This window comes from Ranitomeya variabilis, chromosome 5 (assembly GCF_051348905.1).
Source record: "Ranitomeya variabilis isolate aRanVar5 chromosome 5, aRanVar5.hap1, whole genome shotgun sequence".
NCBI classification, from domain to species: Eukaryota; Metazoa; Chordata; class Amphibia; order Anura; family Dendrobatidae; genus Ranitomeya; species Ranitomeya variabilis.
The window spans coordinates 196,326,712-196,347,859 of NC_135236.1; the positions used below are offsets into that span (position 1 = coordinate 196,326,712).

Consider the following 21,148-nt stretch of genomic DNA (forward strand, 5'->3'; position numbering starts at 1 on the left):
ACACCGTTCATGTACTGTGGTTTTGCTGAGCGCAGTTGTCATAGTGCTGTACTGCGCATGTTAACAAGGGGTTAAAGTCATAAACATTCAGTTTTGAAAACTGAGCTTTTTACCAAATTTGTCAAACTTTTGAAAGTATTTGCGGTTATTTGTGAAACTATCAGCCTAAGTTTACCACTACCATGAAGTAAAATGTGTCATGAGAAAGCATTGCCTGGGTATGTTGAAGCTTTCCAGAGTTATTACCTCATAAAGATATGGATGGATTTGGGGCTTCTTCGGTAAGGGGTTTTATACACTGCGTTCCACATTATTATGCAGATGCTGTTTTTCAATGATTTTCCTAAATGGCCATTGCAAATGAGTCAGCATAATGTTGAAATCCTCAACAAAATCATGGTTTATTGGACAAACCTCCCAATGACAACAGTATTTTTTTCAAAACTAAAAAAATAATCAATATTGTTACAAATTATTCTACACAACAGAGATTCCCAACATTTTATAGTTTGTAAAGGACTGAAAATGGTCATTTGTTGAATAAGAGGTCACATTCACTGAAATAAGATGTTTTTTGATTGAAAAATTATTTGAACAGGCCAAAGTTACATGTTAATATTGGACCGTTCTTAGATATCACCTTCACAATTCTTTCGTCCATATGCACACATTGCTTTTTCTTTGGTTTTGCTTCTTTCTATGGCCAGTGTGAACATTCCTTTACATCATGCATGTTTTCAAGTCATACTCTGGCTCAGTTTTTTGTTTTTATTCAGTAAGAATAGCCTCCCAGAGCTGCTGTTTTGATGTGAACTGCCTCCCACCCTCATAGATCTTTTCCTTGGTCATATTCCAAAGGTTCTCAGTAGGGTTGAGGTCAGGGGACGGGAGGATGGAGGCCACAACATGCGTTTCTCTCCTTTTATGCCCATTGTAGCCAATAACGCAGAGGTATTCTTTGCAACATGAATTGATGCATTGTCTGCATGAAGATGATTTTCCTCCAGATGGCACTGTTCTTATTTTTGTACCATGGAAGAAAGTGGTCAGCCCGAGGCTGTATACTTTGCCCAGGTCATTTTGACACCGACAGGGACCCTAAGACTGTGTTTCCACGATGAGCTTTTGGTGAGTTTTCTTTACATTGTATTCTTTTTAAAAAAATAAAAAATGCTAGTAACCTATATTACTTAGGCTGGTTTCACACTTGCGTTTTTGTCTGCAGCGTTTTTTGCACAAAAAACGCATGCGTTTTTTCCCCCTATATTTAACATTGAAAACGCATGCGTTTTTTTTCTGCATGCGTTCATTTTCAAAAATGCAACCTGTAGTATTTTTTTGCGCGTTTTTTTTTGCCGCGAAAAAACGCATGCGTTTTTTCGCGGCAAAAAAAAATGCATTGCTGTCTATGTAAACGCATGCGTTTTTAAGCACATGCGTTTGTTTGCGTTAAAAACGCATGCGTTTTTATAGAAAAAAAACAGAAAACACACTGAAAAGTCACCCACCACCATCAAGGTGATAAAGGGATCCAAACCCTAACCCTACCCCTAACCTCACCCCTAACCGTTTAATGAACATTTTCTGACAGTCATAGTGCCACGTATTTCAGTGCCACGATATTTCAGTGCCACGATATTTCAGTGCCACGATATTTTAGTGCCACGATATTTCAGTGCCACGTATTTCAGTGCCACGTATTTCAGTGCCACGTATTTAAGTGCCACGTACTATAAATACTATAACTACGTGGTTATACGTGGCACTGAAATATCGTGGCACGTAAATGCGTGGCACTTAAATGCGTGGCACTGAAATACGTGGCACTGAAATATCGTGGCATATACGTGAAATACGTGGCACTTATATACGTGGCACTTATATACGTGGCACTTATATACGTGGCACTTATATACGTGGCACTTATATACGTGGCACTTATATACGTGGCACTTATATACGTGGCACTTATATACGTGGCACTTATATACGTGGCACTTATATACGTGGCACTTATATACGTGGCACTTATATAAGTGGCCACTGATTAGGGGTAGGGGTAGGGTTAGGGTTTTTTGGTTTTTTCTTGTTTTCTTGTGTTTTTCTATAAAAACGCATGTGTCTAAAAAAACGCATGCGTTTCTCCTACGTATCATTGGGGGACACAGGACGAATGGGTGTTATGCTGCTGCCACCAGGAGGACACTAAGTTAAACACACACAAAAGATTAACTCCTCCCCTGCAGTATACACCCACAGGCTGGACAATCCAGAGCCAGTTCTTACTTAGTGTCTCAGGAGGCACTTGGGTCCTCAGGACCCCACCAATTTTTGTTTTTAACGGAAGGGAGCGACAGGCAAATTTTCAGCTCTGATCTCTCCCGCACCAACAACGGGCAAGTACATGGAGCGTTCCTCCTGTATCCTTTCCCGCGACGATGGATGCCAGCCCTGGCTCACTTTCCAGTGTGGCGACGGTTCCTTAGCGTTCCGATCTCCCTCCCTCCCTGTCAGGCGACCACGGGGACTAATCATCCACCTAAGTTTCCTGGAGCCAGGGCACAGCCGGACAGAATGCCATGGCGTCCGTGCAGCCGCCCACTGCATCACCACTGAACATAGCGGATGTTGCACGGCGGCAGAAGCTCTCCACCCTCTCCCTACTAAGGTGAAGGTGGATGGAGCATCGGCCCCATCGCACAAGGTAAGTGCGGGGGCCGACCAGCTGACAGGGGACCACCCGTTCAGGGATCCCTTATCCTCTTTCTAATGCGGCGCTGCAGCCGCGGGGCAGCTTTATAATGGAGGCATGGCGGGCAATCCGGCGCTCTGTTAGGGCGGTGGCACAGTTTACCGGCCCTGGGCCGGACTCCAACACGGACAATCAGACTCCCTCCCTCATACAGCAGGATGGCGGTGGCAATGGCAGCGTTCCGACGCGCATAGCAGGGAATCCACCGCCCGCCCACGACACGCCCCCCTCCCTCTCTCTCTCTCTCTCTCTCTGGGCGCTTCTCGTTCCCGAGAAGCGCCCTTCTCACATCTCGGCGGCCATCTTGGACCAGGAAGTGCGCTGGCGGCTCTGCAGCACCACAGCGCACAGGACTTCAGGATCTCCCTGCCAAGCACCGCAGAACTTGGTGAGACGCACTCAGTAGGATTGTCTCTTCCCCTGCCAGTACGCTCACTTTATGGCAAAGATGTCACAGTCTAAGCAAAAACGGACTGGAAAGACCCACTCTGTTATTTTTGCTGTGTGCACCTCCTGCAAGGTATCTCTGCCCCGAGGTCACACTACCCCGCTGTGCTCCGCCTGCAAAATGTCTGCGGCACAGGATACTCCGGCCTCTGACCCGGAATGTAGAGAGCCTAGTACCCCCGCATGGGCGTCCTCCCTTGCTCGATCTGTGGCATCCTTGGAAAGGACGATACAGTCCCTCCGTGACCCGTCCCTTACCCAGGGCGCTTCCACGGATGATGTAACGCGGCCTAAAAACCCCTCTCGGCCTAGAGGTCGTACCGTTTCCAGAAGCCCTCTCTCATCTAGAAAGAAGTCCAGGGTAATATCTCCGGTCCGTGATCAGCCCTCCGGCTCAGAGAGCGAAGTCTCTCATCACTCATCCCCAGCTCATAGCAGGGAATCCTTTCTGGACGACGCATCCAGCGTGTCCTGTTCCCCAGAGTATCGTCACGACCAAGAGACCCTAGATTCTCTCATAGATTCGGTAAGTCAGACGCTACAGTTAGAGGAGGAAACCCCGTCCAAGGCGGTTCATCCCGTGTCATTCGGGCGAACCACAAAGGCTCATAGATTTTTTCCTACGCATCCTCAATTCAAGGACATTGTCGATCTCCACAGAGTCCGTCCGGATAAACGCTTCTCGGGTCAGAAGGCTATGCAATTGAAGTATCCGTTTGCTCAGGACCTTGTTAAGGAGTGGTCTCAGTCACCCTCCGTGGACCCGCCAGTGTCGCGGCTAGCCACCAAGGCGGTTCTATCCTCCTCCGAGGGCGCGTCCATCAAGCATCCCACTGATAGACAAATTGACCAGATGGCTCGCTCGGCTTTTGAAGCTTCCTCGGCTTCTCTCTTCCCTTCTTTTGCCGCCACATGGGTTGCAAAAACCATGACCCATTGGGCCGAGTCTTTAGCCTCTACAGCACTACACGCCGACTTACCCCCCGAGGTTTCACACCTGGCCACTCAGATTGCCAGAGCGGGGGACTTTGTAGTTTCCGCATCCTTAGACGCGGCCAACTGTGCCTCACAGGCAGCGGCCAATGCTGTCACGATCCGCAGATCCCTTTGGCTCAGGGACTGGAAAGCGGACTCAGGATCCAAAAAATCTCTCACGTCCCTTCCATACCAGGGCGAACGCCTTTTTGGGGACAAACTAGATAAAATAATCGCAGACTCCACAGGGGGAAAGAGCAAATTCCTTCCCCAGCAACGGACCTTTCGCCCCTTTCGCAACCAACAGGGCCGAGGCGGATATTTCCGTTTCGGCTCCAATTGGTCCAATCCTCCCTCCGCGCCACCCGGCGCCGGGAGAGGTCAGCGCAAGGACAGAACCTCCCAGCCATCTTACAAACCTTCTCCCTCTTGGAGAGGCAGACCCAGACAACAGGGGTCCAGGGGGCCCAGACCTAACAGGTCTCCACCTCAATGACTCTTGGCAGACGCCAAAGGACACCGACAGAGTTGGCGGCCGCCTACTCTTCTTTCGGGACGCGTGGCTCTCGGTAGTTCCCGACCGATGGGTCCGCGAACTGGTATCCTTCGGTTACAAGATAGAGTTTGTCTCTCTTCCCCCATCTCGTTTCTTCCAGTCCCCTCCTCCCAGAGCAAGGGTCCGTCAGTATTTTCAGGCCATAAGATCGCTATGGGAAGACGGGGTCATCATCCCGGTACCTCAGAACGAGAGGTACCAAGGTTTCTATTCCAATCTTTTCATTGTACCAAAGAAGGACGGCTCAGTACGTCCAATATTGGACCTCAAGCTCCTCAACAAGTACGTCCGTGTACGTCAATTCCGTATGGAGTCCCTCCGCTCGGTAATTGCCTCTCTGGAAGAGGGCGAGTTCCTTGCATCTCTAGATGTTCAAGACGCTTACTTGCACATTCCCATCCTACCGTCTCATCAGCGCTTCCTCCGCTTCGCGGTCCAGGGGCACCATTTTCAGTTTGTCGCCCTACCTTTCGGGCTGGCCACTGCTCCTCGGGTGTTCACCAAGGTCATGGCAGCTGCCGTGGCCGTTCTACATGCTCGAGGCATAGTGGTGTTGCCCTACTTGGACGACATCCTCATAAAAGGCCCCTCTTTCCGGTCCTGTTCAGAAGCGGTAGACGTCACTATAAATACCTTTTTGCGCCTGGGCTGGAAAATCAATTTCAAAAAATCTTCCCCAGTCCCGGCCCAAACCATATCCTACCTGGGAATGATCTTAGACTCCTCTCAGGGTCTAGTACTTTTGCCTCCGGAAAAGGTATCCACTCTTCAGAGAGAAGTCCGGAAGCTTACTCAACCTCGCTCTCACTCCCTACGCTTCTCCATGAGGGTACTCGGCAGGATGGTGGCGGCAATGGAGGCAGTGCCCTTTGCGGTTTTTCACCTCCGTCCCTTACAACACGCCATTCTGGCAGTATGGGACAGGAATCCCGCCTCGCTCGACCGCCGTCTCCTTCTCTCTCGCCCAATCAGACAGTCCCTCAGGTGGTGGACCAAGAGGTCCTCCCTGACTCGGGGGAAGTCTTTCCTTCCGGTGCACTGGCTGGTTGTCACAACGGACGCCAGTCTCTTCGGCTGGGGAGCAGTGTTCCAGCGCCACTCGACTCAGGGTCGCTGGTCTCCGCAGGAGTCCCAGCTGCCCATCAATATCCTAGAGATTCGGGCAATCAGACTGGCTCTCCATCATTTTCAGCCGTTCCTCTCCGGCCGTGCGGTCAGAGTCCAGTCCGACAACGCCACTGCGGTAGCCTACATCAACCGCCAAGGGGGCACTCGTAGCAAGGCGGCCATGGTCGAGGTGACGCTAATTCTCCGCTGGGCCGAGACACATCATTCCATACTCTCAGCAGTTTTTATCCCAGGCGTGGAAAACTGGGAAGCGGACTTTCTCAGTCGCCACAGCCTCGATCCCGGAGAGTGGTCTCTCCATCCCGCAATCTTTCACCAGATATGCTCTCGATGGGGGACCCCGGACGTGGACCTAATGGCATCTCGCCTCAATTGCCAGGTTCCCGTCTTCATGGCCAGGTCTCACGACCCCTCAGCCTTCGGAGCCGACGCTCTCGTCCTCTCATGGCAGGGTTTCAGACTCCCATACATCTTTCCCCCAATTCCTCTTCTGACAAAGGTGATCAGGAAGATCAAGGCAGAACGGATCCCAGTACTTCTCATCGCTCCGGACTGGCCGCGCAGGACATGGTATGCCGAGATGGTTCAACTGGTCTCAGACGTACCTTGGAGGCTGCCGAGTCGTGCAGACCTCCTGTCTCAAGGGCCCATTTACCACCCGAACTCAGAGGCCCTGTGTTTAACGGTGTGGCCGTTGAGTCCTGGGTACTGAGGCAGAAGGGGTTGCCCCAGACGGTGATATCTACCATGCTCCGCGCACGCAAGCCTTCTTCTATGCGCATCTACCACCGCGCCTGGAAGGCATACTTCGCCTGGTGCAGGAAGCGGGGACGTTTCCCCCTCCGTTTTTCTATCCCTCACATTTTGGAATTCCTCCAATCAGGCGTAGACTTGGTCTTGCTCTCAGCTCTCTTAAGGGCCAAATTTCTGCTCTCTCGGTTCTTTTTCAGAGAAAGATTGCAAACAGATTGCAGGTCAGGACCTTCATCCAGGGTGTTTCTCATATGGCTCCGCCTTACAAGATGCCCTTGGAACCATGGGACCTGAACCTAGTTCTCTGTGCTCTTCAAGAGCCCCCCTTTGAGCCCTTGCATGAAGTGTCTTTGCTGTTCTTGTCTTGGAAGATTGCCTTCCTCGTGGCTGTCACGTCTATTAGACGTGTCTCTGAGCTGGCAGCTCTGTCGTGCCGACCTCCTTTCCTCGTGTTCCACCAGGACAAGGTGGTTCTGCGGACATGTCCGACTTTTCTTCCGAAGGTCGTTTCCTCCTTCCATCTTAATGAGGAGATTGTCCTTCCCTCACTGTGCCCTGCTCCTTCCCACCGCACGGAAAGGGCGCTCCACACTCTGGACTTAGTGAGGGGTCTCAGACGTTACGTCTCCAGGACTGCGTCTCTCCGTAGGTCAGACGCCTTGTTTGTTCTTCCGAAGGGGCCACGGAAGGGACTACCCGCTTCCAAGGCCTCCATTGCCAAGTGGATTCGTTCCGCCATCCAAGAGTCCTACCGTGTCAAGGGTCACGCCGCACCTCCGGGGATCAAGGCTCATTCTACCCGGTCAGTCGGCGCGTCCTGGGCCATCCGGCACCAGGCATCGGCAGCACAGGTCTGCAAGGCTGCTACATGGTCCAGTCTACATACGTTCACGAAGCACTACCAGGTGCACTTTCAGGCTTCGGCAGACGCTTCCGTCGGTAGGCGAATCCTACAAGCGGCTGTGTCTCATCTGTAGTTTGTAGGCTCGCTCAGCATTTATAACTTCTGGTGACCCACCCAGGGACTGCTTTGGGACGTCCCATTCGTCCTGTGTCCCCCAATGATACGTAGGAGAAAAGGAGATTTTTGTGTACTCACCGTAAAATCTTTTTCTCCGAGTCATCATTGGGGGACACAGCACCCTCCCTGTTAGCCTAGTTGGCTCAATTGTTCTTTTCAGTCTGTGTTTTGACTATGACATGTTTTCTGTTTGTTAACTGGCTTACTCCTACTGCTTTGTTACCGAACTGGCTCTGGATTGTCCAGCCTGTGGGTGTATACTGCAGGGGAGGAGTTAATCTTTTGTGTGTGTTTAACTTAGTGTCCTCCTGGTGGCAGCAGCATAACACCCATTCGTCCTGTGTCCCCCAATGATGACTCGGAGAAAAAGATTTTACGGTGAGTACACAAAAATCTCCTTTTTACCGCGTTTACATGCGTTTTTTCACACATGCGTTTTTTAAAAAAACGCATGCAGATAAAAACGCAAGTGTGAAACCAGCCTTAGTGCAGATTTTCTGCACTCACTTTCAAAAACTCACAAAAGCTCATCGTGACAACGTACCCTCAAGGGGCCTTCACCTCTTTCTCCAGGTTTTTGGCCGAAAACATGACTCTGCTACTTCCTTGCTGACATCGCAGCCTTGTTGATACATGATGTCCATCTACTACACCATCCAACTGGTCCATCCAAGGTTGCATGACACTCATCTGTAAACACGACTGTTTTACAATGAGTCTTCATGTATGTCTGGGCCCACTGCAACAGTTTCTGTTTAGGGGTGGCTGAATAGTAAGTGTGTGCACAACTGCAAACTTCTGAAGGATCCTACACCTTGAGGTTTCCAGGCACTCCAGCAGCTTCAAATACCTGTTTTCTGCTTTGTAATGGCATATTATCAGATGGTCTCTTAAGCTGATACATTTGTCTGGTAGAAAAGTTCCTCATTATGCCTTTATCTCCACGAACCCCTCTGTGCTCTTTTCATACCTTTTCAAAGGCATTTGAACTATTTGATGCTTTTCAGCAACAGAGAGATTAGTTTAATTTCCCATATTGTTTGAAACCTGTGTCCTGCTTAATAATGTGGAGTGTCTTTGTAGTAGAAGTAGCAGCAGCCCTTCTTTAATTGAGCTCACCTGGAAAGCTACTTATCACAGGAGTTTATTTGGTGATCTAAAGACCCTGAGACACAATGCCATCCATGACTTTATTTGAAAACAAAAATTACATCTTTATGACACTTACAAATCCAATTTGCATAATAATTTTGAATGCAGTGTACTGTCAACTTGGCTCTAAATGGTGTTTATTGGATGTATCTGGGGTGAAGCTGCATCATGTGGATAGACCATTTTCGGGTTACTCTGTAGCCCTCCTACTTTTTTCACAGCGCTGGCCAAGTGCATGCGCAGTTAAAACTGTGCACCAAATAGTCCTATAATGCCAGAGACTGCGGAAAGTGTCATTCAGGCATCGGTTTTATTTTTTACCTTATGTTCAAGAAAAACTATACTAGGTTGTAGTTTTATGAGAAAAAAAACTTTTCAGCCATCCTTTTGTCTACCAGACCATGAAAAACGGTCATCACTCAAATTGCATACGAGTGCTGTCCGTTTTTTCTTTTTTTTTTTTTTCTGTGGATCCATAGACTTGCATTGTTGTTTTTTGTTCCAACACTCAAATTATTATCACACTTATCTCTGTGCTTTTGCATGGGCCACTCGGTCTCTCCAAAAAAATTAGTCATCGTAAATAGTACATTTATTAAATGGGATAATAAAATAATACAACATGCCAAATCATGTAAAGGGATAAAGAAGCATCAACAAAAGAAACTTAGAATATGAAATATTTTATTAAATATATTTAAAAATGATTTGCCAAAAAATCTTTACATACAAAGGGTATCTCATTAAAAAGGTAGCAAACGGGCAAATGAAACAGTATGGACGTCGGCAGCATTCAAATGTCTTTAGGAGATATACACTCCTAGAAAAAGAGTTGGTATATATCCTCCCAAGAAAGATTTAGGCTCCAAACAAAAATGTGCAAAAAAAAAAAGTGCGAAGTGTTATAATAATATATGAACCTAATAATAAATAATATTACAGTCAAGTGACTAGGGTATATGAAACATTATATGGAGGAAACATGATTATACACTTTTCAAGGTGCACATGAAAGTAAAAGTTGACTTAATGCAGCACATCTTTATTAATGCAAGTCACCTTTTACTTTCATGTGAAAGTTGACCTTCTCCTCCTAAAGAAAGGAAGGTAAGTGTATACACCTATAAGACATTAACTAAATCACACCTGAAATATTATTGACTTCCATTTTTAATAAAAATTATATTTAATCTTATTTCCAGGTTGCTGAAGTGGCTGTCTGTACAGGTAACACTATAATTTTTTTTCTTGGTTTCACATAAGTTGCATAGAATTGGTTTTAGTGTACTAAAATGCCTTTCTAAAATGTTCAGTCTCGAGACATGTGTCGTACATTAATACATCAGCAGCTTGAGCAGCAGCCAAAATTTTGGTTGTTTACTCCTTGGAGATATTGGAATTTTTCTTTTTTGTTGTGGTGGGCATTTTACAAAAGTTGACAACAAGAAGTTCAGCCACATTGGTTGGCTTCAGGGAGTCTGTAGGTTAGTACAGTGTTTTCTCGAAAATAAGATCTAGCGTGATTTTTGCAGGATTTTTGGAGTATGCTTGAAATATAAGACATACTCCAAAAATAAGCCCTTATTACAGTCAGGACCGGTGTATTGGGGGTGGGCAAACTGGTCATTGTCCCAGGGCCTCCAGTCTCTTAGGGGACCCCCGCATTTATATTTCGAGGTTAAAACTGCTTAAGTACCTTTGGTGACATCCCAGTTCTATGACCCATAATGTTATCAAAAGTCCTTTAACTGCAGGAGTCCAGAGGAACTAAAGAGGAGATACGTTGGTATGCAGGGTTGGTGTTGGGTGGAAGGGGGGACAAACTGGTCAATTTCTCAGGGCCCCAACTCTTTTAGGGGCCTCCAGTATTTCTATTATGAGGGTAATAATAATCCTTATTTATATAGCGCCAACATATTCCAAAGCGCTTTAAGACTTATGATGTCACCAAAGGTCCTTTTTAACTGCAGGAGTCTAGACCAATTGATGAGGAGACAGGCTGGTATGTACCATATGTGCAGTGTGTGTGATGACATGATTACATTTGGATAAATGTTGGTTTTTTTGTTCAAGAATAAATGTGGATTGTTCATAAGAAAAGAGAAAAAAAAAAAACCTGTGGGCGCCGCCTCCTCTTCATTAGCATTCCCGGACGCCTGCGCTGTAAGTACGAAGGGCAGCGCAACTGTGCATGCCCAACAAAAAAAAAAAAAATGAATGTGCAGGTGCCGGGGATGATAATGCTGCAAGAGGAGTCAGCGCCGGGCGCGCGCACAGGCCCGGAGTGACTGCTGTGCTGCGTCTGATTTGGAAGGAAAGTCCCACCTCCGGGACGGTTTCACTGTATGAGGGGGCACATTTTATAAACGTTTATTTCAGCATGTGCAGGCATCATAACTAAGAGCCACCTTGTCAGAATGCAGCATTTGTGCTGCACAAGTTGGCTCTTTTAGTTACAAACGCCTGAGGAGGGTGACGGGTTCCCTTTAAGGGCATAAAAATTCAAAGTTGCAAAATTGTGGAATTTTCAACATTTTCTCCAAATTTCCGTTTTTTTTCACAAATAAACGCAGGTAATATCAAAGAAATTTTACCACTATCATGAAGTACAATATGTCACGAGAAAACATTGTCAGAGTCATCAGGATCCGTTGAAGCGTTCCAGAGTTATAACCTCATAAAGGGACAGTGGTCAGAATTGTAAAAATTGGCCCAGTCATTAACGTGTAAACCACCCTTGGGTGTAAAGGGGTTAAATGCAGACTAATGATTAGATCTAATTTGATGCAGGTGTTATTTTTGGGTATGAAAATTTTCCATAATTTTTTCCTCAGAATTTAGGGACTCCATAATTTTTCACCTATGCTTGGTTAAAAAAAGTAACCATTACTGACTACCACATTTTTTGTTCTTGATTTCTTTTAGTGTTTCTTAAAGCCAGAAAGTTGCCATTTGAAGTGACTTTAGTTTTGTGCCATGTCTGTGATCTGCTTTTTTTTCTACAAAATTTAACTGAATGAACATCCTCCAAGGCCGGTGATTCCATAATTTTTACCAGGGGTTGTATTAGTCACGGGAACTTTAGAATTCATGCCTCCAGTGCCTACTGCGTCATGCTTGGTGTTGGACCTGTGGCCAGACTATGACCAAGGAATCCTTTGATGGGAAGGGAGCACGATTTATTCTCTCCCTGTGGCTTATGATTGGTGGTGGTTCTCAATCTTCCCTTCGCCCAATGAAGAATGGGCTTGAGTGATTGTATAAATAATAACAAAAATGATTATAATTTGGGTGACTCTTACTTGACTTCTTGGAAGTCACATTGGACCACATTTAACCCCTTTCTGACATCTGACGTACTATCCCGTCGAGGTGGGGTGGGCCCGTAAGACCACCGACGGGATAGTACGTCATATGCGATCGGCCGCGCTCACGGGGGGAGCACAGCCGGGTGTCAGCTGCCACATGGGTTTTTTTTGCCTTCCTCTGGATCAACATGTTAGGGCATGTTAGGTTAGGCTATGGGTTGAAATAGATGGACTTAAAGTCTTCCTTCAACCTTAATAACTATGTAACTATATCGGAGCTGACATCCGGCACTGTGCCAGGAGCGGTCACGGACCGCCCCCGGCACACTGCGATCAAACATGATCGCAGTGTTTCGGCGGTATAGGGAAGCATTGCGCAGGGAGGGGGCTCCCTGCGTGCTTCCCTGAGACCCCCGGAGCAACGCGATGTGATCGCGTTGCTCTGAGGGTCTCTAACCTCCTCCTCCCTGCAGCAGGCACGGATCTAAGATGTCCGCGGCATCCGGGTCCTGCAGGGAGGTGGCTTCACGGCACCTGCTCAAAGCAGGCGCCGGGAAGCCTGGATCTGTGCACTTCAGATCGCCGATCTGACACAGTGCACAGCAAAGTGTCAGATCGGCGATCTTACACTATAACATGATGCCCCCACTGGGGCAATGTTATAGTATAAAAAAAATATATATATATTCACATGTGTAAAAAAAATAAATAAAAAAAAATCCCCCCAAAAAAATATTGTTCCTATAAATACATTTCTTTATCTAAATAAAAAAACAAACAATAAAAGTACACATATTTTGTATCGCCGCGTCCGTAACGACCCGACCTATAAAACTGTCCCACTAGTTAACCCCTTCAGTGAACCCCGCAAAAAAAACCACAAAAAAACGAAGCAAAAAACAACGCTTTATTATCATATTGCCAAACAAAAAGTGGAATAACACGCGATCAAAAAGACGGATATAAATAACCATGGTACCGCTGAAAACGTCATCTTGTCCCGCAAAAAACGAGCTGCCATATAGCATCATCAAAGAAAAAATAAAAAAGTTATAGTCCTCAGAATAAAGCGATGCAAAAATAATTCTTTTTTTCTATAAAATAGTTTTTATCGTATAAAAGCGCCAAAACATAAAAATAATGATATAAATGAGGTATCGCTGTAATCGTACTGACCCGAAGAATAAAACTGCTTTATCAATTTTACCAAACGCGGAACGGCATAAACGCCACCCCCAAAAGAAATTCATGAATAGCTGGTTTTTGGTCATTCTGCCTCACAAAAATTGGAATAAAAAGCGATCAAAAAATGTCACGTGCCCGAAAATGTTAGCAATAAAAACGTCAACTCGTCCCGCAAAAAACAAGACCTCACATGACTCTGTGGACCAAAATATGGAAAAATTATAGCTCTCAAAATGTGGTAACGCAAAAAATATTTTTTGCAATAAAAAGCGTCTTTCAGTGTGTGACGGCTGCCAATCATAAAAATCCGCTAAAAAACCCGCTATAAAAGTAAATCAAACCCCCCTTCATCACCCCCTTAGTTAGCGAAAAATTAAAAAATTTAAAAAATGTATTTATTTCTATTTTCCTGTTAGGGTTAGGGCTAGGGTTAGGGCTAGGGTTAGGGTTGGGGCTAGGGTTAAGGCTACAGTTAGGGTTGGGGCTAAAGTTAGGGTTAGGGTTGGGGCTAAAGTTAGGGTTAGGGTTTGGATTACATTTACGGTTGGGAATAGGGTTGGGATTAGGGTTAGGGGTGTGTCAGGGTTAGGGGTGTGGTTAGGGTTACCGTTGGGATTAGGGTTAGGGATGTGTTTGTATTAGGGTTTGAGTTATAATTGGGGGGCTTCCACTGTTTAGGCACATCAGGGGCTCTCCAAACGCGACATGGCGTCCGATCTCAATTCCAGCCAATTCTGCGTTGAAAAAGTAAAACACTGTTCCTTCCATTCCGAGCTCTCCCGTGCGCCCAAACAGGGGTTAACCCCAACATATGAGGTATCAACGTACTCAGGACACATTGGACAACAACTTTTGGGGTCCAATTTCAACTGTTACCCTTGGAAAAATACAAAACTGGGGGCTAAAAAATAATTTTTGTGGGGAAAAAAAGAATTTTTATTTTCACGGTTCTGCGTTATAAACTGTAGTGAAACACTTGGGGGTTCAAAGCTCTCACAACACATCTAGATGAGTTCCTTAGGGGGTCTACTTTTCACAATGGTGTCACTTTTGGGGGGTTTCAATGTTTAGGCACATCAGGGGCTCTCCAAACGCAACATGGCAACCCATCTCAATTCCAGCCAATTTTGCATTGAAAAGTCAAATGGCGCTCCTTCGCTTCCGAGCTCTGCCATGCGCCCAAACAGTGGTTTATCCCCACATATGGGGTATCGGCGTACTCAGGACAAATTGTACAACAAGTTTTGGGGTCCATTTTTTCCTGTTACCCTTGGTAAAATAAAACAAATTGGAGCTGAAGTAAATTTTTTGTGAAAAAAAGTTAAATGTTCATTTTTATTTAAACATTCCAAAAATTCCTGTGAAACACCTGAAGGGTTAATAAACTTCTTGAATGTGGTTTTGAGAACCTTGATGGGAGCAGTTTTTAGAATAGTGTCAACACTTGGTTATTTTCTATCATATCGACCCCTCAAAATGACTTCAAATGAGATATGGTCCCTAAAAAAAACAAATGGTGTTGTAAAAATGAGAAATTGCTGGTCAACTTTTAACCCTTATAACTCCCTAACAAAAAAATTTTGGTTCCAAAATTGTGCTGATGTAAAGTAGACATGTGGGAAATGTTACTTATTAAGTATTTTGTGTGACATCTCTGTGATTTAATTGCATAAAAATTCAAAGTTGAAAAATTGCGACATTTTCGCCAAATTTCCGTTTTTTTCACAAATAAACGCAGGTAATGTCAAAGAAATTTTACCACTATCATGACGTACAATATGTCACGAGAAAACAGTGTCAGAATCATCAGGATCCGTTGAAGCGTTCTAGAGTTATAACCTCATAAAGGGACAGTGGTCAGAATTGTAAGAATTGGCCTGGTCATTAACGTGCAAACCACCCTTGGGGGTAAAGGGGTTAAGTAGGAAGTGAGTTGCCTTTTTTATTTTGTGCTCTTGGTCCTCCTGTCCAGTGGTGGAGGCGGATCCCACTTAGGTGCTGCAGTGGGTTTCAGGAAAATGAAATTATCAGGAAGTGTTTATCATGTTTAATTTTCACAGCTCAACGTGACATGGTGCCCACTAATTATTGCAGACAATTTTGCTTTCCAAAAGTCAAATGTCACTCCTTCCCCTCAAAGCCCTGTTGTGCGCCCAAACAGTATCTGTGTAGTCAGGAGAAATTACACAACACATGCCCAGCGGTCATAGCAAGTGAGCATTTGTGCTACTCGGAGCAGGGCAGCTGTGTGTAGCACAAGCGATCAGATGATCGCAGTTTCTGGTCTCATGGAGACTATTGAAGCAAGTGTAAAGTTTAAAAAAAATTTTTTTTTTAAATATTCCAATTTTTAAAAAAAATAAAGTTAAAATCATCCCCCATTCAAAATAAAACCATTAAAAAAAATAAACAAAGATATCTGGTATCACCGCATTCAGAATCGCCCGATATATCAAGATATAAAAATAGTTAATCCAAACGGCGAAGTGAAAAAAAAAAAAAGTCAAAACTACAGAATGTTTTTTTTGGTCACCGCTGCATTGCATTAAAATGCAATAACGGGGGATCAAAAGATCGTATCTACCCTAATATGGTATCAATAGAAGCGTCAGCTCAGCACACAAAAAATAATTCCTCACCCAGCCCCAGATCCCAAAATATAGATACGCTGTGGGTCTCTGAAAATGATGCAATTTTTTAATATATTTGTTGTTGTTTTTTTCACCACATAAAAGAACTATACTTGTTTGGTATCTACAAACTCGTAATGACCTGGAGAATCATAATGGCATGTCAGTTTTAGCATTTAGTGAACATGGGAAAAAAAAAAAAACAAAAACAGTTGTGGAATTGCACTTTTTTTTGCAATTTCACCTCACTTGGATTTTTTTTCCGTTTTCCAGTACATGATACGGTAAAATCATTGGTGTTGTTCAAATGTATAACTTGTCCCACAAAAAAAAGCCCTCACATGGCCATATTGACGGAAAAATAAAAAAGATACGACTCTGGGAAGAAGGGGAGCAAAAAAAACAAAACTCAAATATAAAAATGGTCTGCGTATTGAAAGGGTTATACAGCGTAAAACCGCACAGGGAGTATGAGATTTCTATTATTCCCATCCACTTAGCTTGTACTGTACAATGCAGCGAACATATGCTGCGTCCAGAACGCTAGTAGTAACTGGTCATGGGCACGTAGCCCAACATAAAGTACAACATGTCCCAAAAAACAGTCTCTGAATCAATGGGCTTTTTTGAAGTGTTCTAGTATTACTACCTCATAAAGTGACACTGCTCAAAATTGAAAAATGTGGCCTGGTCATGAAGGTGAAAACAGGCTGGGTGGTGAAGAGGTTAAAGGCAGAAGTCGGAGTTGCCTTGTGAGTTTTTGCTCTTGCCTTCCTGGCTTGTAATAGGGCAGATCCTGCTCTTTCAGGTGCTGTCATGGATTTCGGAAAAATCAAATTACTAGTATGTAATCACTTTTCTATTGTCGTTTTTGTAACAAAAGCCATCACAGCTAAAAAATTCCAAAATCTCCGTAAGTTGACACAAACAAATATTCCATAAATGCAGAACAAAAATGGTCTGCAGCTCTTCAAATGAATGACAATTATATTTTGAGTGGAAAATATAAACAGGAGTCTATGATATAACAATTGTGATGATAATTAATAACATATTTGACTTTTCTGTATCTATATGCAGGAGGGAGTTGGGCCAATGTAGCATCCCAGGGTACTCAGAAAAGACCCTGGAACGAAAAAAGTCAAGCTTTCTCAAGGGGTGGGAGACAAGCTGAATTGCGAAATAATGCTCAGGTAACATATTAACAGATGTACTTATTTTTTTCTTCTTTAAACTCTGTGCACATAAGATGCATGAAAGCATTTTAATTTTTCTTTTATATTTTACATTAGCACAGCAGTAGTGTTAGCGCTAGAATACTGCCCGATATTAAAGCAGAATTTCCCATTTTTGCTCCTAGAAGCTAGTATGTTAAAATGGCAAACAAAATGTAATTCCCGTTAAAAGGAACCTGTCAGCAGGATTGTGCATCATAACCTACAGACAGTGTCAGGATTTTCTTCAACAAGCAAGATGGCGCCGCCTGCGCAGTCACAGCTATTGGCGATCGCCTCTATATACACAGCTGCTACTGCACAGGCGTGGAGGGTGCCGTTTTCTTTTTTGTTTTATACTCCTCAGGATAACCTCAAGCACATTTATTAACAACACAGTAAACATGTGATTATGCTGCAGCGCAAGTGCCATGGCTGGCACCTTCCTGTAGAAGGTTTTTTTTGGGGTTTTTTTCATATGAATATACTCGTATAAACCGAGGTGCCTAATTTTGCCACGAAAAACTTGGAATACTTATTGACTCGAGTATAAGCCGGGTATACATTGTCCCCTCATTCCTATTCTTCCCCATCCTTGTCTGCATGGTTTCTTATTTCCATCCTTGTATGCATGGCTCCTTATCCCCTATCCTTATATGCATGGCCCCAATGAGAAAAGCATTAAAAAAAAAATCCATCCTACTTACCATCCCAGCACGCCCTCGCAGCATCTTGTTCCGGTGCCAGCAGCTCCTGCGGCTGAGCGATCACATGTCCCTGCTCATTAAGGTAATAAATATTCACTCCACCCCTGTGGGAGTGGAGAGAGGTGAATATTCATAACTGTTATGTAGCACACACTCGTGATAGCCCGGCAGCTGCTAGAAGCTGGCAGCTGTAGGCTGACACTGTGCATGCTATAAGAGAAATAAATATTCACTGCCAAAGCAATGAATATTCATTTCTATAGCAGCGGGCACAGGCTTTAGCCGCAGCTCCTGCCTCGTGTGACCCGCTGCTCTGTCACTTCCCCTCCACCTTTGTCCTCTGGGTCAATGGCTCGAGTATAAGGCTACTTTCACACTAGCGTCGTGCACTGCACGTCACTATGCGATGTTGCGGCGCACCGACGCTAGCTGTGAAAGCGCCGCACAACGGGGGCAGCGGATGCTGTTTTTCAACGCATCCGCTGCCCCATTGTGAGGTGCGGGGAGGCGGGGGCGGAGTTCCGGCCGCGCATGCGTGGTCGGAAATGCTGCAGACGACGCACCAAAAAACGTTACAAGCAACGTTTTTTGGTGATGACGGTCCGACGCAACATGACCCAACCGTCGCACGACGGTTGCGACGTGTGGCAATGCGTTGCACTGCGTCGCTAATAAAAGTCTATGGAGAAAAAACACATCCTGCAAGCACTTTTGCAGGATGCGTTTTTTCTGCAAAACGACGCCTAGCGACGTGCAGTGCACGACGCTAGTGTGAAAGAGGCCTAAGCCGAGTGGGGGCATTTTCAGCACCAAAAATCTCCTGAAAAACTCTGCTTGTACGCAAGTATATTTGGTACATTTATTATGTAAACTAAGGGGCAGGTCACTGAGGGATCAGTGACCTGTCAGCAGTAGTGATGAGCGAGTATACGCTTTACTCAGGTTTCCCCGAGCAAGCTCAGGTGGTCTCCGACTATTTGGGTGTGCATGCAGATTTAGTTTTCGTCGCCGCAGCTGCATGATTTGCGACTGCTAGAGAGCCTGAATACATGTGGGGGTTGCCTGTTTATTAGGTAACTCCCACATGTATTCAGACTGTCTAGCAGCCGCAAATCATGCAGCTGTGGCGGCAAAAATTAAATCACCGAGCACACCAAAATACTCAAAGACCACCTGAGCATGCTCGGGGAAACCAGAGTAACGAGTATACTCGCTCATCACTAGTCGGGAGTCTTCAGTATGAATAGCTAATCAGAGCACCACATGAAGACTCGCCCTGGATCACAAGCATATCATTAACTCAAAACTGAAAATACAGATTTCACCACCAGGTATCATTTTAATCAGTATAATGGCGTCGACCTGACACTGTGTAGGTTACTATGCACAATCCTGCTGACAGGTTCCCTTTAAGTGACAACCATACAATGTCAGGAATGCAGGTACTCCAAAAAGAGAACAATCCCCAGTCCTCAAAGAAATCCAAGGAGTAAACATAGATGATGACCACATCCAGAGTACATAAGGCTCCTTTTTATTATACAGGGAGACAATGCATCGACTCTGATGAACTGATGGGTGTTTTTCACACTGTCAGAGCTGAAATGTTGATGTCTCCCGGTAATTGTAATGAAGATAAAAAATAAACCATTTTGTACCTGGTTGGTATTGTCATCTTAATTTTACTGCTAGAATGTAAAGATGGCTCTTTCCGATTAATACATAGTGTTAGAATTTTTATCTTCTGTCTTGAGCGCACTTCTCCCCCTGCCTTCAAGCTTCCTGTTTGCACTCTTGACAAATGACAGTTGAAGATGGCCCCTGAACCATGTGTTCTCAGATACTGCAGAGGCAAAGCTTCCCTTTGCTACAGCATCGGAGGAGCACCGGGACACCTAAGTTTGCCGGGTCCAGCAGTTTGGCCATCTTTAGAGCAGTGTTTGCATGCTTTATATTTAACAAGGGGCTTGTAAGCGTGCGCTCCTTGCCTTGAAAACAAATGATCTCTGATAATCTCTAATGGTGGCAGATAACCCCAATAATATGTATTTTTATAGAGCAACATTAATTTCCTATTTTATGTGTTGTGACCATAGCTTGGGTATCGTGTGAGAGGGCAGAGTACGTCATCGGAAAGAAGACAGAATATCCATAGGAAACAGGATAGTAAAAGTGGGAGTACGGCTCAATTAAGCAGATCTGATCAAAGCCATGAGCAGCTCTACTTTGAGGTAATGTATGTTAATAGCTGTGGTCCATATGGTGGAATAGCATTTTCAGTTGAAGAGAGCCTGTCGACCATTTTGACCCTGCAAAGCTGCTAACATTCCCTATTATTACAGACCCTCTCATCCCTTGGCATCACAGACTTGGCCCTATCCTGGATCTCATCATACCTAACAGACCGGACATTCAGCGTCTCCCACTCACACACCACCTCCTCACCTCGCCCCCTATCTGTCGGGAGTCCCACAAGGTTCAGTCCTTGGGCCCCAGCTCTTCTCCATTTACACCTTTGGCCTGGGACAGCTCATAGAATCTCATGGCTTTCAGTATCACCTCTATGCTGACGACACACAGATCTACATCTCTGGACCAGATATCACCTCCCTACTAACCAGAATCCCTCAATGTCTGTCCACTATTTCATCCTTCTTCTCCGCTAGATTTCTGAAACTTAACATGGACAAAACAGAATTCATCATCTTTCCCCCATCTCACGTGACCCCCCCCAACGAACCTATCCATTACAGTACACGGCTGCCCACTCTCCCCAGTCCCACAAGCTCGCTGCCTCGGGGTTATCCTTGATGCTGATCTCTCCTTCAAACCACATATCCAAGCCCTTTCCACTTCCTGCCGACTTCAACTCAAAAATATTGCACGAATCCGTTCATTCCTCAACCAAGAATCTGCAAAAACCCTAGTCCATGCCCTTCATCATCTCTCGCCTTGACTACTGCAACCTCCTGCTCTGTGGCCTCCCCTCGAACAGTCTCGCACCCCTCCAATCTATTCTAAACTCTGCTGCCCGACTAATCCACCTGTCCCCCCGCTATTCTCCGGCCTCTCCCCTCTGCCAATCCCTTCACTGGCTCCCCATTGCCCAGAGACTCCAGTACAAAACCCTAACCATGACGTACAAAGCCATCCACAACCTGTCTCCTCCTTACATCTGTGACCTCATCTCCCGGTACTTTCCTACACGCAACCTCCGATCCTCACAAGATCTCCTTCTCTACTCCCCTCTTATCTCCTCTTCCCACAATCGTATACAAGATTTCTCTCGCGTATCGCCCCTACTCTGGAACTCCCTACCG

General features: G+C 45.3%; 1 protein-coding gene across 1 annotated transcript in view; it reads left to right on the plus strand.

Annotated features, from left to right (window-relative positions):
* SECISBP2L (SECIS binding protein 2 like) overlaps positions 1-21,148 on the plus strand; it is a 96,183-nt gene that overhangs the window by 49,531 nt on the left and 25,504 nt on the right. Inside the window, exons 6-8 of the mRNA XM_077263711.1 lie at positions 9,987-10,011; positions 16,988-17,100; positions 19,925-20,059. Coding sequence (XP_077119826.1) covers positions 9,987-10,011; positions 16,988-17,100; positions 19,925-20,059 — 273 coding nt within the window. The remainder of the gene's footprint in view (positions 1-9,986; positions 10,012-16,987; positions 17,101-19,924; positions 20,060-21,148) is intronic.